This window comes from Bombus bifarius, unplaced genomic scaffold (genome assembly GCF_011952205.1).
Source record: "Bombus bifarius isolate JDL3187 unplaced genomic scaffold, Bbif_JDL3187 scf7180000008117_frag, whole genome shotgun sequence".
In the NCBI taxonomy this organism is placed as follows: domain Eukaryota; kingdom Metazoa; phylum Arthropoda; class Insecta; order Hymenoptera; family Apidae; genus Bombus; species Bombus bifarius.
In genome coordinates, this window is record NW_022884452.1 from 2,773 (window position 1) to 19,987 (window position 17,215).

The following is a 17,215-nucleotide window of genomic DNA, read 5'->3' on the forward strand; positions in this document are numbered from 1 at the left end:
CCAAAATTATTGATATATTTATCTGGTTGAAGACAATCTAGCAAATTATACAGCAAGCCTAATGAAATAATAATAATCTTTATCATTAAATTGCGCCATTATTTCATAATTTCATTGAAGGATAATAGAAATTCACGAAGCCTTCAAATTGGATTTCATATTATAATAATGTAAACATCGTTTGACGGTATTATCTGGTTGTGAATAGGGTTGATTTGATTCAGACAGCGTCAGTCATCATGACATCGACTTCCTATCTCGTTATGTAACATTCATCAGAATAACAGACGCAATTACCGTCACTGAATTATCTTAATGACATTCGTTATTAATGAGTAAGTGTTTTCGACATACGTCGGAGGTCGCAAATCTTGGATCATCTTTCTTTATTATCTGTTTAGATCCAATCCAGTTCCTTCACAGAACTTCTTTCCCTTCAATTTACCTAATTTAATAATTCTTCAAAATTTTCTCATTTTCATTTCTCATTGCATTGTTTATTATATATTCTACAAACCCGTATGAACACAACGCAATAAATTGACACGATAAAAGCGTTGAGATAATAACCACGAGACAATACTCGACAATAATAATACGAGACAATAATAATCGAAAAGGCTGATGAAACAAAGGAATGAGTAATTTGTAAAAACAGGAAAACAGCAATTAACGTACATCCAGCTACAATTGAAAATAACTTTCTTCGCTTTAAATGAAATTCCAGTCAAATACGTTTTATCAGACTCGACTAACAATCAATATTATTAGCTCAATAAATACTCGAGATTCCCAATGTTTTTTGTCGAGTTTCAAATAGAAAGTTAATTACTCGCTTGTCGGAACGTCCATCGGCATCGAAGACCGTGAACCAATCTACGTTATCTTCTCCTTCGTTTCAGGCTGTCGCTGGCGATACCAGTCAACCGCGAAGGTTACTCGAGATGCAGCATGTACGATGTAAATTACACGGAAATTTTGCTAAATGGAAGCCACGTACCGGACCCATCGTGGCCAACGAAAGATTGCCAACAAGGATGGGAATTTAATTATACCACCGTCCCTTATGCGTCTGTGGCATCCGAGGTGACAGAAAATGTTCGACTTGTAATTTCCTGCTTTTTGAATATTTTATCTGTTCCTATCAATCAATCCCTTTATACTGTGTATGTCGTATTCGATTATTTGCATGATCTATTTCGATAAAAAATAAGCGTAGTGTACAATTTTTGGAAAGAAAGAAGAACGATGGAAAGGGTCGAATAAACGTTTGTGGAAAGATTGATAGTTCAGAAGTGGGAAAATTAACAATGTCGATTTCCACAGAGGAAAATTATAGTACGTAACAGAATTACTAGTACATATTGCAGTAATAATTAGTGCATGTAGTGAAATTACAGAGTACATTCTAAATTCAAGCGTTACATTGCCAAATAAAATACAATCTGAAAATGAAACTGAAAATGAAAATACCGGATTGAAAAGAAACTTTAATAAAACGTTATAACGAGCAACAGCGCGAACACACAGATTTGTTCGACATAAATTGCAAGACTTTTTGCTCCAGTGGATTTCCATGAACTTTGCGTCGCTCGTCAGGAGGAGAATTATTCATCGAGGGGTAGGAAGCATCCAGAAGAAGGACGCGAGAACGCGCAGGGTCTTAAGCTTCTCCTTCTTTTTTCCTCAAAGGGAAAGGAAAAAGGACAGAGACGCGCTTCATTAGGAATTTCGAAACTTTGATTGAAAATTCGTTTAATCGAGGCGTTGAAATTGCTATAAGATTCCCGTGATGCTGATCGTGATCAGAAGTAAATCATTCGACTGTAGTTTTCTGTTGCAGCTGGGATGGGTTTGTCAGTATGATGCACTGCCAACCATAGCTCAAAGTATCTTCTTCATCGGCGCTATCTTCGGAGGATTAATTTTTGGATGGGTTGCTGATCAATATGGAAGAATACCAGCTTTGCTCGGAGCTAATTTAATGGGATTTCTCGCTGGGGTGGCTACTGCGTTCACGGGTAGCTTCTGGCAGTTCACTTTGTGTCGTTTTTTCGTTGAATTCGCCTTTGATAATTGCTTCACTATGATGTACATATTAGGTAACCGTTTTTCAATAATTTCTTTTTTGCCCTGGAATTGAGTTTGAAAGCCACACAGTGGCTACAAAAAGTACTTGTACGTATGTATCCTTATTTCCCAATGAAGCGTCTCTCTTCCTTTTTTTTTAAATCAGTTTTTACGTTTCATTTTGATAGCATTAATTATTTATAAGCATGTATGAAAGTATTACAAATGATACGAAAGCTAATATTTTAATCAGTCTTATCTTAAGACTTAGTCTTAATTAATTGGTATATATATAAATGCTGTTCTAAATACGATGGTGTACAGTTACTTTTTGTAATTACTGTAAGCAGGAAGATCTCTAAGTTTAAATAACAAAGTAATCTCTACAACATACTGTAAAACTGTTGTTATGCTTGATTTACGACTGACGTTTCTACAAGTATATGAATTTTGCAACAGAACTCACGTTGCCATGCAACAATTTAAATGAAATTGAAAACCATTCAAAGTTACGAAGAAAGATGCTTAAATACATATGAATATACATGAGGTCATACATATTTATTTTTTAACTGCGGCGTTTATATCAAAGAGAGGGAGAGAGACAGAGAAAAATTAATTTTCCTGTTTTATAAGAATTTCATGCAAGATAAAAATATGAAACTTTAAGATATTTGGATTTATATATACCATTGAATATTTATGATATTTAAAGGTAGTTAGTTCGCAATCATTTTCTATACTAATTGTTGCGTCGCATGGAGCAGCGGAACCCCAGCCAACGCTACCTGGCGGTCAGCGGCCCACCTACCTGCTTCCAGACCCCCAATAAACTCAATGACCGGCCATAAAACGTCACCTTCTGGCTAAATTGTTTCCAGATGTGTGTCGAGCAATCTAGTTGTCTAGAAGCATTTCGGTTTATGTCCGGATTAGCAAAATCCTTGAGTTTGTTATGCTATTAAAAAAGGCTCGGAAAAGGCAGGTAGTCACCGAACGAGAAAACCCAACACATAAACATAGGATAGAAACGACTGGTTTTCCCCAGCAATAAGATCACTCCGGACACTGGTGAGAAATTCCTCATGTCCTGCTTCTTTAGCGGGGTCACGACCAATCGGCATCAAGCTTTCCTTCGGGGAAAACTAAGAGGGAGTCAGTCAGCAGTCAGTCAGTGAGTCAGTCAGGCAGCCAGTCAGTCAGTCAGCAACCTCGGGAAGTCTCAGTTCGCAGCAACGATTCGCGCTTACGCTCTCGCCCTCTCATCCCCTGATCTTACGTTCTAACCGAGTCCAACCGTATCCCGGTTGCTGTTAATTCACCACTCAGTGTATCCACAGTGTCTTAATAAAACACAACTGAAAACCCGTTACAGCAGTGTGCACTTCAATTAACCACCTCTATTAGCCTAAACGCAATAGGGGATCGATCATCTCGCGGCGTCGATTGAACAATCGTAACAGGAATTTACGACTCCTGTTGATGCGCTTCTACACGATCGTGTCTCCCCGCGAGTGAAAGAACATTTTGGTCCTTCGAGCCGGATACGTGTCAGTGAAAGAGTGCACCCCCAGTTACCACGCAACATCAAGGTGAGCTCGCTCAAATTGTTGAAATCCCTCATGGCTCCCCCTCAGGAAGAGCGCGTCCGGCAATTGCTGCGGAAACGCGAAGGATTCAGACAAGAATTAGAAGCGTTTCGCACATTGCTCAACAATCACGAGGAAGGGACACCCGTGCATGCTATTCAGCGTAATTTGCAAGACTTAGAGGGAGAGTTTGCATCGTTCAAAAAGGGCCAATGCGAATTAGACGACAGAGACGAGGGTCAAACACTGAAGGACCGGGTCGACCTACAACAGAAGTTCTACACCATCGCCGGACAGGCGTCCGCCATCCTTGAGGAGGCAAACAAGCAAGCAGAACCAACCACCACAAATCTTGCAACAAAGCCATCGGACATGTCATTGCCGGAACCCGCGATTTGCCTAGAATTCAGCTACCCACCTTTTCTGGAGCCTACGAAGATTGGCCGGGGTTCGCGGATCAATTTCGCTCCACGGTCCACGATAACCCCCGCATAGACGACTGCAAGCGACTGATGTATCTCCGTTCTTGCCTAAAGCATGGGGCAGCTCTAGCGATCGCGTCATTAAGCAATGCGGCAGCTAACTACGCAGTCGCCTGGGAAATATTAGAACGACGATATAACAGACCAGCCAAAATTGTCGAGAGACACTTGCAGGAGATATTTGACGCAGCCTCCTCATCACGGATAGCACATCGCGATTTGCAGTCCTACACGACCAAGTTGGAAGCTCATTACAAAGCCTTGGCCGCCATCGGACAACCAACCGCAGATGCCCTGATTTTGCACCTATGTACCGCCAACCTTGATCGGGAAACCGATTCAATATGGAAGGAAAAGATAAGGTCCACACCATTCCCCACGTTCCCGGACTTCTTGCAATTCTTGAACGATCGCTGTCAGGTCATAGAACCTGCAAGAATGACACGCCCACCACGAGGGCAGGCATTTGTCACGTCACGATCACCGCCACTCTGTCCAATCTGCCATGGACCACACAAAATTTGGCGCTGCAACACCTTTAGGACGAAGACGATCGACGAACGGATTCTAGCCGCCGAGGAAATCTCAGCGTGTACGAATTGCCTGCTACCAGGACACAAATTTCAACACTGCACCTCTGGCTCTTGCCGCATATGTGATCAACGCCATCACACGCTCCTACATCGATCAGACGCGCCAATGAGCAATCAGACGCCTCCCACCACGCCCCCAAGCACAAGGAAAGCTCCGTCATACCATCCAAATAATCCATCATCCAACTCGCAACGACAAAACAGACAATGACTAAGACGGGCAGGCGCAACAAGGGAGACCAACTCACGGACCATAACCCCATCCAACGACCTGTTAACCACTGCACGCGTCAATATCCTAAACCACAAAATCCAACCAGTGCGCTGTCGAGCCCTGTTAGATACCGGTTCCACTATGAATTTCATAACTGAGCGGCTTGCAAACTCATTAAAACTTCCCCAATATCAATGTTCGGTGCCAATCGGAGCCCTTGACACCCTATCAGTCACTTCAAGGCGTTACATTACAGCCACGATCACATCCTCTGACCAAGCCTACCGACGCACATTGACGTTCCTAATCCTCCCAACAATCTCGACACTGATCCCAGACCAATTCATAGATCGTTCCGCAATCACGATACCTAAGAATGTCCCGCTAGCCGATCCAGCATTCCATGTCCCATCCCCGATTGATATTTTGTTGGGCTCAGGGCCCACCGTTGCCTCATTGTGTGTCGGACAGATAAATCTTAACCCATCAACCGGCCCCGATCTGCGCCTGCAAAAAACGCGATTCGGGTGGGTCATCGGGGGGAGCCCACCTTCCCCAGGACCTGCCAGGGTCTTCCATGCCTCCACAACGGAACTAGAGACGGACCTCACCCGCTTTTGGGAACTCGACGAGGGACCTCAGATAAAACACTTATCGGAGGCGGATCGACGATGTGAGGAGCATTTTCAAAATCACGTCCAACGCACCAGCGATGGGCGATACATCGTCGCACTCCCCTTTAACGACAAAATCTCGTCACTCGGATCATCCAAGGCAATGGCGATGAAACGACTCGCCTCTCTCCAGCAGCAATTCAGACGAAATCAACAGTTCGAAACAGCGTATCGGGCGGTCATTCAGGAGTATCTGGACTTGGGCCACATGACCAAGGTTGCATCACGCCACGAACCGGAGAACGACTATTACTTGCCACACCACGGCGTCGTTAAGGACTCGAGCACATCCACAAAACTTCGCGTTGTGTTTGACGGATCCGCACCCAGTACCACCGGCGTCTCGTTGAACGACACCCTTTATACAGGTCCGAAGCTGCAAGAGGATTTGTTCGATATCCTCTTGAGATTCCGATCTCACCAGTACGTCCTCACCGGCGATGTCGAGAAAATGTACCGACAATTCCTCGTGCGTCCGGCCGATCGAAGATTTCAGAAAATTTTATGGCGCAATTCCGACGGCGAGTTGGAAACATATCAGATCAACACCGTCACGTTCGGACTGTCTGCAGCACCCTATCTAGCCATCCGGTGTCTCAGACAATTGGCAAGCGATGAAGGGCACCGATTCCCGCGAGCTTCATCGGTATTGTTACGGGACTTTTACGTCGACGACGCTCTCACCGGAGCGGATACGATAGGCGAAGCGCTGTCAATCCGCACAGAACTCACCGAACTCCTCCAACTAGCCGGTTTAAAAATCAGAAAATGGGCGTCCAACAACCGGACACTACTCAACGGACTATCTGACCCGGACATAAATCAGAAGCTACAGCTGGGCGAGTCTCAACCCTTAAAAACACTTGGGGTCTTCTGGAAGTCCTCCGATGATTCACTCATTTATTCGGTTGACGCCAAGGCAGACATTCCCCGCGTTACGAAGCGATCGATCAGCTCCGTAATCGCTCGAATCTACGATCCTCTGGGGCTGCTCGCGCCAGTGATCGTCCGCGCGAAAATCCTGCTTCAGCGAGTCTGGGCAGTGAAAGTCGAGTGGGACGAATCTCTCCCATCAGATCTCCATTCAGAGTGGGACAGGTATTATTCTCAATTGCCACTCTTGAACAATATTACATTCCCACGCAAGGCGATCATTGACTCCGCAACTGAGATCGAAATGCACGGCTTTTGCGACGCCAGCGAGAAGGCCTACGGCGCATGCGTCTATCTCCGAACCGTTAATCCGGACGGCCGCGTACGGACCCAGCTGCTAACCGCGAAGTCAAAAGTAGCCCCGCTAAAATCCCAAACCATTCCGCGGCTCGAGCTGAGCGGAGCCTTCCTTCTTACGTCCCTGATGGCTATCATACATCAAGCCTTATCACACAGCATCACTCGTATGGTCTATTGGACCGACTCCGCCATCGTTCTCCACTGGCTAACCACGTCACCCCACACACTCAAGACGTTTGTCGCCAACAGGGTCTCCGAGATCCAAAGAAAAACCAGCATCGGCAGTTGGCGTCATGTCCCCACCCACGACAATCCCGCGGATCTAATATCGCGAGGCCAAACACCCGAAGAATTTCTCCGCCCGACCATTTGGCAGCACGGTCCAGAATGGCTCCAACAATCGGAAGATTCCTGGCCGACCTGGACCCCAATACCACAAACGGAGTTGTTAGAACAAAAAACGGCAACTTGTCTATCCGCGGCTCCCGCCGATTGCAGCCTGTTGGAACGGTACTCCTCCTGGCCTAAGCTAATTCGGATCGTCGCTCGTTGCCTCCGTTGGAGGCAGAAATAGAACCGAATGACACCCTTGACCGCAACGGAATTACACATCGCTCACGACAAATTAATCATACTATTACAAGGCATCCATTTCCCCGAGGAAATCCGTACGCTCCGAATGAACCGGAACGCAGCGTTAACAAGGAAACTCACGCGACTCAATCCTTTCAATCGTGTCTCCCCGCGAGTGAAAGAACACTAATATTTTCCCTCTATACTCGCGATCAATTATAATTTTGTTTTCTCTTTTAACGAGACAATATTCTGATTACAAAGGATTAGTTGTTCAAAATTGCTTTTCATTTCTGGACAACTATAGCATACCAGGGTTTTCATAAATTTTCACTTCCCAACGGAAAGCGAAGGTAACGAATGAATGGTTCTACAACGAACGCTTCCACAACTATAAATCTATGTATATACATACATACATACATGTATATGGTTTTAATTAAAATGAACATCTTCTTCTAGCAAACTTATTTAAAATTCGTAAAAATATCACATAATAATATAAAACAATCAAGTAACATTTTAAATATTCCATTGAAAATTCTAATAAATTGTTTAATATAAGATCGATATAATTCATGCTGAATTCATTGTCTGATATCCATAATACAGGCAATTTATAATACAAAATTTTATTATAACTCTACATGAAAAAATTTCAATTATAATACTGTAGAAATATATTTTCCAGTTATTGTTCTAATATCAATATACTGAAGAGAAAATCTAGACTAGTCTCTGTCTTGAAAGATATTTTATACCCTGAAAGTACAGCGTTAAGACCCTGATTGAAACTTTTGAAGAGACTCTGTTGAAACGTAAGAACGCGGATTGAAAGTTCATCAGACGAGTCATTGAAACGAGTTTTCTTGATCGAATAGCAAGTTTGTCCTGCAGACAGCATTCCAATTGTGAAAATCGAGACCAAAGAAACTCAGGTGACGTGCATTAACCCTGAATCGATGACTCAAGCCGAGGTTGGAAAAATTTACAATTTGTTCGACAAAACAAGGCCAAGTTGACGAGATTCGTGAGCAAGTGGCTGGTTCGTTAATGATTTGGCGTTCGAATTTTCTTATTTCTATTCTAATTATCAAGGTCGATTAAACGATTGATCACGAATATTCGACGGAAATATTGAGAAAGAAGGCTCGATCTGTACGAGTGTAAATCGTATTTTAATCAATGACTTGAGAAAGTGAGGTATTGATTGAAACTAAGATAAGTGATACTAATTCGTTTCGAGCGCGTAACAAATTACATCATCGGATTCATTGATTTGCAAATAATTCTATATTCAGTTCCGTATTTATAATCGAGCGTAGCGAAGATAAAATGAAAGGGACGTGATTATCCGAGGGTCTCACAACTAGAGGAAAATGGATGGGAACGAGGAAATCCTTAATTGTAGAAACTGCGTAGAAAATATCATATATATTTTAATGGAAAATATCATATATATTTTAATAGAAATATTTTTGTACTTTTTTTTAAACATTAAAACTTTAGAGCTTTAGAAGCTTTATGTATTAGTATACGTATTTATACAGACTTTGAAATTCATAACAAATTTCTCTAGATAGATGCGGATTTTTTGTATTGTTTCGTATGTATACTTGTGTCACTTTTCTTTCTAACGATATTTAGTTAAAAAGTTCGTCTATATCATTTATAATAGATTTTGTTTTTATTTATATTAATGTTAATTTTATATTAATAAAAATCACTGAAATTTTCAGTATCATCATTATTTAGTATCATCGAATTTCTTTCTTCTTTATGTTCCATATTATTATTAAAATTCTCTAATAAACATTCAAATATCCTATAGAATATTTCCATTATTTTTCACGTATTATTTGCAGTCATATTTTCCATATTTTATTATCGATAAAGTTTGAGTTGGTTCTTTAAATTCCTATTCAACATTCCAGCTAACCAGTCGATATCAATAACATGTGCCTTTCTTCCTGCCAGGATTTATAACTTATTCAAGCAGAACCTCACTCGACCAGCTCGTTGAAAGCGTAGAATTCGATCAACTTCATACAACTCACATACAAACTGCAGATAATGCTAACAGTGGGAGGAAAATATGAGACTGCAAAGCGTATAAACCTTGTAGTTTATAAAAGCATTTACATATTTACCACAGAAAAATTATATGTATGTAGAATATGTGTTATATAAAACATTCTGAAATTTCATTAGCATTGTAATGATTATATTGGTAAAGTTTGAAGCATTTCTGAAGGTGCACATAGAAGTTACGAGATATTTAATGCAAACATTTATTTAGTACAAATATACAGCATAAATAGTTATCTTAAACATGTAATAAATGGTTATCAAATATCGGGATTTATTAATATAATAAATGTTTGACTATTTTTATAATTAAATATTTTTGTAATTACTGTGAAATATATAATTACGCTAAATAATTTTGTATCTTGTATATAGATTTTTAAATTTACTTAATTGAAACTCTGCATTATAATAACCGTATTTATAATTCTGACGTCATATTCGATATAATTATTATATGACTTTATTACGATCCTAATGAAATTCCAATATATTCATGAATATATAACAGAAACGTAATAATACTTTGTTGTACTAATTATGATACCATCATATATAATAAATATAAATAAATAAAAAATGTCTATAAATGCTAAGATACTTTTACGAGCCAACAGGCGAGAAGGAAGAAACGAAAGAAAAGAAAGAAGAGAACGAACGTTAATCAGTTTCGAAACGTTAACAACGTCCTTGCGTTGGACGGTGCTCGCGTTTATCGATTGGTCGCATTGCGAGATATCGGTCAGATTATTATTATTAATACGATCGTCTGTAATTTATCTTTGCTAACTGTGCCGCACGGAATCTTCGTTTACAATAAATGAGTTGTCGCTTTTGATCGAACGGTAACACGATATGAAATTACAGGGTGACGGAAACAGCTGGAAGAAAAGCGAATACTTTTTCTGCGCGAATAATGTAATGTTAAAGGCAGTAAACCTTGAGAGGCGAAGTGATGAAACGAGTGGTCTCAGAGAAGCTTCTTTACGTCTTCTTCTCCTTTCTGTATCCTTTCTATGAGAATAATATCTCGTCTTCAGAAGAGATCTCCTCGCCCTATCTACGCGTTGTAAAGGCAATACAAACTGAATGATACATATATTTAAAAAACGATATTTTGTTGGTTTTATGAATATTGATTTTTATAACGTGAGGTTCTTCTACTCTTATTTTCTATTAAATTAATGATACATATATTTTAGAATGGCTGTCGCAATGGTGATGATGATGATGGTGATGATGATTTGCGAAAGAAGATGTTGAAAATTACAGACAGCATAAATAATATTTAGATTTCATGGAAGTTGATTTTTGTAATTCGAGGTTCTTCTATTCTTATTTTTCATTAAATTTCTATGTAGAAAATTATTAAACATTTGGATATAACTGGGTGTTTCTTCGACCAATCGCGGGGAGACGTAATCGCAAGGAGAGACGTCAACGGGGGTCGTAAATCCCCGTTACGATTATAACAATCGACACCACGAATTGATCGATCCCCTGATTTCCGTTGAGATAATAGGGGTGATTGAGGTTGTATAACCCTGTGATTCACAGAATTATAAATTATATGTTTCCAGCACTTAGATTACACTGACGTAGAGAAATAAGTAATTAACAACTTGTCGCACGAAGCTAAGATAGATATGTGCGTTAGAGCAGGGCTCTTATAATTAGATTTAGTATATTAGTGGACGTAGCACTATGAGATTTAGGAGAGGAAATGTATGCTCGACAATACCGAGACCGACTCTCGCGTTATGCTTAGACTGCCCCGTTGGGCATTAGCGTATACTTAGTAGTTGACTTTTCCAACGATGTAGAAGAAGTGAAGTTGAGTGATGATGCTGTGTCCGAGGAAAGCTAAGGATGGGTGTGTCTAGCGCACGGGACCATCGGATTTGTTGGTGCCGATGTTATTTAGGAGAGTGAGGGAATAGGCTTCGTTTTTAATTGGTTAAACGAAGGGTCTTAACTGCCCTCGACAGAAAGTGGTTAGTGGGAGGAAAGTTGCAGCGCACGTGAGAAAACTAACTTTCCCTTGTCCCGCCGTGGTAGACAATAGTCTTTAGAAATGCTTCGGACACAGATGTTTGTTTGTTTTGAAGGACCTTAGCAGGCAAGTGACTCGGGTTTATGACGGGTGCTTAAGGATATTGAGGGTACGCCGTACGGAAAAGCGGACATCTGGTGTCCGTCTGGCCCGCGGTGTGTGACCTGGGCCAGGCAGAGAGGCCCGGCGTAACACTGGGAGATTATTTCCGTTCATGCGTACCGGAGTTACTCGATGGTCTCGTACCGAAGCTGATAACCAACCCAGATTTTCAGGAAAGCGATTAATAGCTTAAAATTTATTCGTGCGAGATAATAATCCAAAATGTAGTTAAAGTTTTTAAGCATTGTTTATTAGGATTACGAGAAAATGATGAATTAACAGTTATGTATAGACACGTTATATATATGTAGGAGGTCCAGAGCGTATTGGGAAAATTTACGGCGAATTAAACAGAAAATTCCGAGATATTTACTCAAAATATCTGATTTGTGGAATTATCCTATAGCTATTTTATTTAATAAAAATTAATTCAGGTAATTTTAGAGAATAGAAATATCTGAAACTCGTGATTTAAATGAACGTTCGTCATTTTGGTTTATTATGAATTATAAATTGGTTCATTATGAAGCATGAAAAGTAAAAATCAATGGTACAAAGTGATTTTAAATAAGGAAGCGAGTTCCATGGTAAACATGGTTCGAGCATCGCAATTATAATAAAGTAAAAAAAAAAAAAAAAGAAACAACCACTGAGCGGTAATTATCAGGAAGCCACTAGTTACAACTAATTGAAGGTGATTCCGGATTAGAAGCAAGCCACTATTAAGTGGCTAACACGGTTGCTTCATTAAGAGCAATTACTCCCTATTTTACGGCAACTACAAATAGACGTTGTTCACTATGATATATTTCCACGTGTTTATCGCATCTTGTCCTGTTATGCGATTAAAGAGTTACAACCTTGCGTTTCTAATTTATTGGACGTATACGCACCAGACATTAATTTCGTCTACGTATTCGTGAAATTGCGAGATTCATTCATCGCGAAGGTCAGTTCAATTGTTCAAGATAACTTCTCATCGTTTTAATCTGTTTTCTTGTACGAAAATAGAGTAATATTTACTTGTCATTGCACTGTGGATATATATCGATATGTTCGTTCAGGAAGTCAATTGTTTTCATCGAATTAGACTCGACTTTCCGTAGAGAATGTTCGTTTCGACATAAATATGTATCTCAGGCTTATCGATCTTTCAATATCTACCATAAATAGCTTAACAAGGTAACACACGCTCGTGTTTGAATTATGTAAATGATCCTTTGACTCTAACGATCCGTTTATTCACAGTTAATTTATGATATTGCTAGTTACGCGTGATTCTACCTTTTGTATCTTTAAGAAATACAGGGTGATTGGTAATTGGTGGTACAAGCGGAAAGGGGGTGATTCTACGCGAAAAAAGAAGTCGAAAATATAGAATAAAAATTTAAAAATTTAAAAATTTAAAAATTTAAAAATTTTAAAAATAACGTCAATTGAGACAACGATCTACAGTGAGATCCGTTATAACGAGACGTGATAAAGTGCACGCGTACCGAGCGAAAATTCAAAGTCGATTTTCTCGAAAACAAAGCCTCAAACGAAAAATTTTTATTCTATATTTTCGACTTCTTTTTTCACGTAGAATCATCGCCTTTCCGCGTGTACCACCAGTTACCAACCACCCTGTATAATTCGTAAATAGAAACGTATTCTTGTCGATAAGTATCGAAACACTTACGGAAATTTAAATGGGCTTGAACAATCATCGGGAAATTATTAAAGTCCTTGTTATTAGATCTAAACACGATTTAATCGTAGAACTAAACACGTTTGTTAAATTAATCTATATATTGTATATCTACTTTTTATATATTTGTAACTCAAATTTTTCTTCTTCATATTGCGTTAAGTTGCCCCAAAAGTTTCTTTCGTTTTATATTATTTTATTGAATTACGTATGATCTATTTTGTCCCAATGAATATAATTCAATAAAATAATATAAAACAAAAAATAGTATGCGTCTATTATCTCCTTACGAGACGAAAGAAATTTCTGCGACAACCTAATATATTGTTCCATTCTTTATTCACAGAATATTTCTTTCACAGATGATTCTTCTAAATATTATGTTTTTTATTCCAGTATTAGAATACGTTGGACCAAAGTGGAGGACATTCGTGGCGAATATGTCGATCGCAATATTCTTCACATTTGCAACTTGCATTCTACCCTGGATCGCCTATTATTTGGCCGACTGGAGGATGACCTGTATTGTCACCTCAGTTCCTCTTGTTCTAGCCGTAGGTACGCCATGGTTGATACCGGAAAGCGCTCGATGGCTGGTCAGCCAAGGTCAGATAGACAGGGCCATTAAAATCCTTGGTAAATTCGAGCGAATCAACGGCACCAAGGTGCCCGATGACACCTATAGACGATTCCGGGTAAATAAACCGATTACCGCAATCTTTTCCGTATTTTCTACTTTTATGATCTTTCCTGCTTTATGTGCGTTCTATAAATACCAATTTATATGCCTTTAAGCATATCATATAATCATTTTCTTTGAATAGAAGTCTAATTGGGTCTTTTACGTAATGAAAATTTGTTTACAACCTAGTAATTTTATATCTTATTCATCACCTAAATTGCCAGCGATAAATTGCTGTCAATTTCTGTTATTGTCTGTTATTGTCTATTTCTGTAATGTTATTTATTGAATTTGTATATTGTTTTTATCTTTGAAAATTTTTATACAAATAGATTAAACATTTGGAAACTGCTCAGTCTATGAATAGATCATGGCAATATTAACGATATAAGGAGATAATCGACTTTCAGAGGTTTGATGTTTTATAAAGTAAAATGAAAAGATTTGCGAACGTCCAAGTAAACTATTTCGAAAGGATCGTCTCATACAAATATAACATAAACTTTCTTCCGGATTTTATCGTAATCTTTGTACACATAACAGGTTCACATAAATTTGTAAGAAAAACAGACAAACGACATTAACTAGTTAAAAATTTGCTAATAACAGGAAACCTGTGCCAGAATCTGCAAAGAGGAGGAAGCAGACAAAACGTACTCCGTGTTGGATCTATTTAGAACGCCACGACTACGGAATATCACGATTCTATTTATTGTTATTTGGTTCGTATCGCTATTAAACAGATATCAAATAGATTGACGTAAAATCGGAATTGTATCTTGTAAAAATCTCACGAACAGTTTTATATCTTTTGTCTAAAAATACTTCATTTCTGAAGCAAGGAATTTGCTTCTCACATGAAATATGATAGCGTGCTTTTCTTTATCATATGAAATTGTTTTACGAAATATAGGATGGCGATTTCTTTGGTGTTCGATGGTCACGTACGAAACGTCGATAATTTAGTCCTGGACGTGTTTGTTACGTTCACGATTGCTGCAGCGACCGAGCTGCCTGCTGACACGTTCCTCACGCTCGTTCTTGATCGATGGGGCAGAAGATGGCTGGCGTGTGGTTCCCTCGTCATTTCTGGTATCTTCGGCATCTGGGCTTCTGCCGTTTCCAATAGTTCGTACATTTCGTTTTTATATATTCACCCTTCTATATTACTGATCAATCTTCTAAATAACCTAAGTCGATAATTTTGACTTAATCAGACGAATATTTTTCATTCGTATAACATTGTGCTTTTTGAAAGGAAGAAAATGTATATTTTGGAATATTTATAACATGCAAATGCTTGTAGATTATTTGCTACATTGCTAGAATAGTTTCCAAGCCCTATCATGTATCCGTTGTATAGATATTTTATTTCCCCTTCTACTGCTTTGATCATAAGATCGCTTCGTATTTCCGCATATATCAAAGGGCGTTGAACATTTTTGCAAGGTTATTGCAAAATGGAGGATACTATCGAAGGCTTATTGCTGTCACTTGTACGTTCTAACTGGAGTGTCCTTTAAATAATTTGCTTCTTATTAGATCCTTTTTGCAAATAGGAAGATAATATTTTTGGGACGTGAGGATTGTTAAATAAAAATGTAATGTAATCAGATGTAAATTGTCATTGGAATAGAAGAGTTTGTTTAGAAGAAATGATCATGAAATACACAAAATGTATCGTGCGTAATGTGTAAATAATAATTAATTCCAAAGACAATTAATGAAAATTTTAAATAATAGAGCACCATATCTCCGGTTCCTGCTTATTTTGACACTGTGCAGAATGTCACACGATTGTTGCCTTTTTTTTTTAAAGATTATTCAGTTAAGAAACAAGCACCAATAAAAAAGCAATTATAGTTAATTATTAAAAAATCCAAGTAGGTATTACATAAATAAAATTATCAAGGAAGATATTTATCGTAAAGATTGTGTGCTTATGAAAGAAGTAAACGAAATTATTGTAGCTCCATAGTAATTTGTATTAATCTTTGAATCTTGTTTAAATAAAATTTTCGATAAAAATTTGATTCTATCAGTGAACGATTACTACAGTTAATTACTGGATAATTAAAACAAGTAAGTAAAATTATTGTTACAATAATCCCGACAAATTCGTGATATTATTCAACTAGAATCGTTAAGAAAAAATTCGACACCGTTAGCGAACGCCATTTTACGTTTACTTCACGAAGGCCAACGTTATAAACGTTGAATCAAGAACAATCATTTTCAATATAAAATATACGCGCGAAAGCTTTTGCTCCCTTTGATAATTGAATCCTTAATTTGCCGCCAATTAAACTCTTTCCCAACCACCTTCGTCTTCTAAGAAATCTTTCATACCCCCAAGAGAAATCCCCCTTTGCACAAACTCGTTTTTTTTCAACCATCGTACAACACGATATGATATTTACACCGTGCAATTTACACGATTCAGATCTCAATCTTGCAAATCATTTCGAAAATAGATCGCTGATTAAATCAATTATAAAATCGTTCCTGCAAGTTTTAAGTGATTAATTATTTCTTTATTTGATGAAATATTATTTATTATTTAAATATCGTTAATTTACTGGCGTTCAATGAAATTTCTCGTAGAATTAAGTTCGTTTAAAATATTATTAATTTAATGACATTTTTTGTAAGATAATTGCGGTTAGATTTGATCTTTCACGAAATCTACGAGATGATCGCATTCGATTAATCACCGACGTAGCGCATATGTAAAACATTTAAAACAGTCCATACATAGATGTTTCATAAGTGTAGATGGTTATTTATTACGGTTCTGTGTAATTAATGTTCGTTGCGATTACCACGAACTTAGATAAAAAAAAGAGTATTAATGACGAGAGAACCGGAAGTGACCAGTCCGTGACATAACTGTTATTTTCTAGGGGCTTGGTAACATTTGCATAAATTATTTCGCGTATACTGTAACGCACTTTACGTTACAACGGTATGTCGATGGACACGAGAAAAGAATTTTTCTGCCACAAATTGAATGGCATTTTTGGCGATAATGATTGTGTGGAATGATGATTACTTTAATTGAGATTCTAATCGAGATTCAAGTGATATATGAAGTTTGTACTTTCCAATAGGATAAATTGAGAAAAATGTCTTCGAAAGAGAATATGCTATTTTTGAATATACCATTTTTTAA

At 38.4% G+C, this 17,215-nt stretch overlaps 1 protein-coding gene across 1 annotated transcript; it reads left to right on the forward strand.

Annotated features, from left to right (window-relative positions):
• Positions 1 to 870: 870 nt before the first annotated feature.
• Positions 871 to 15,260, forward strand: LOC117208453 (organic cation transporter protein-like; the record flags this gene model as incomplete). Its single annotated transcript, XM_033449649.1, has 5 exons — positions 871 to 1,086; positions 1,844 to 2,102; positions 13,758 to 14,056; positions 14,653 to 14,765; positions 14,957 to 15,260. Coding segments are annotated over 5 exons (1,176 nt in total), but the record flags the coding sequence as incomplete, so codon positions are not given.
• Positions 15,261 to 17,215: the final 1,955 nt, after the last annotated feature.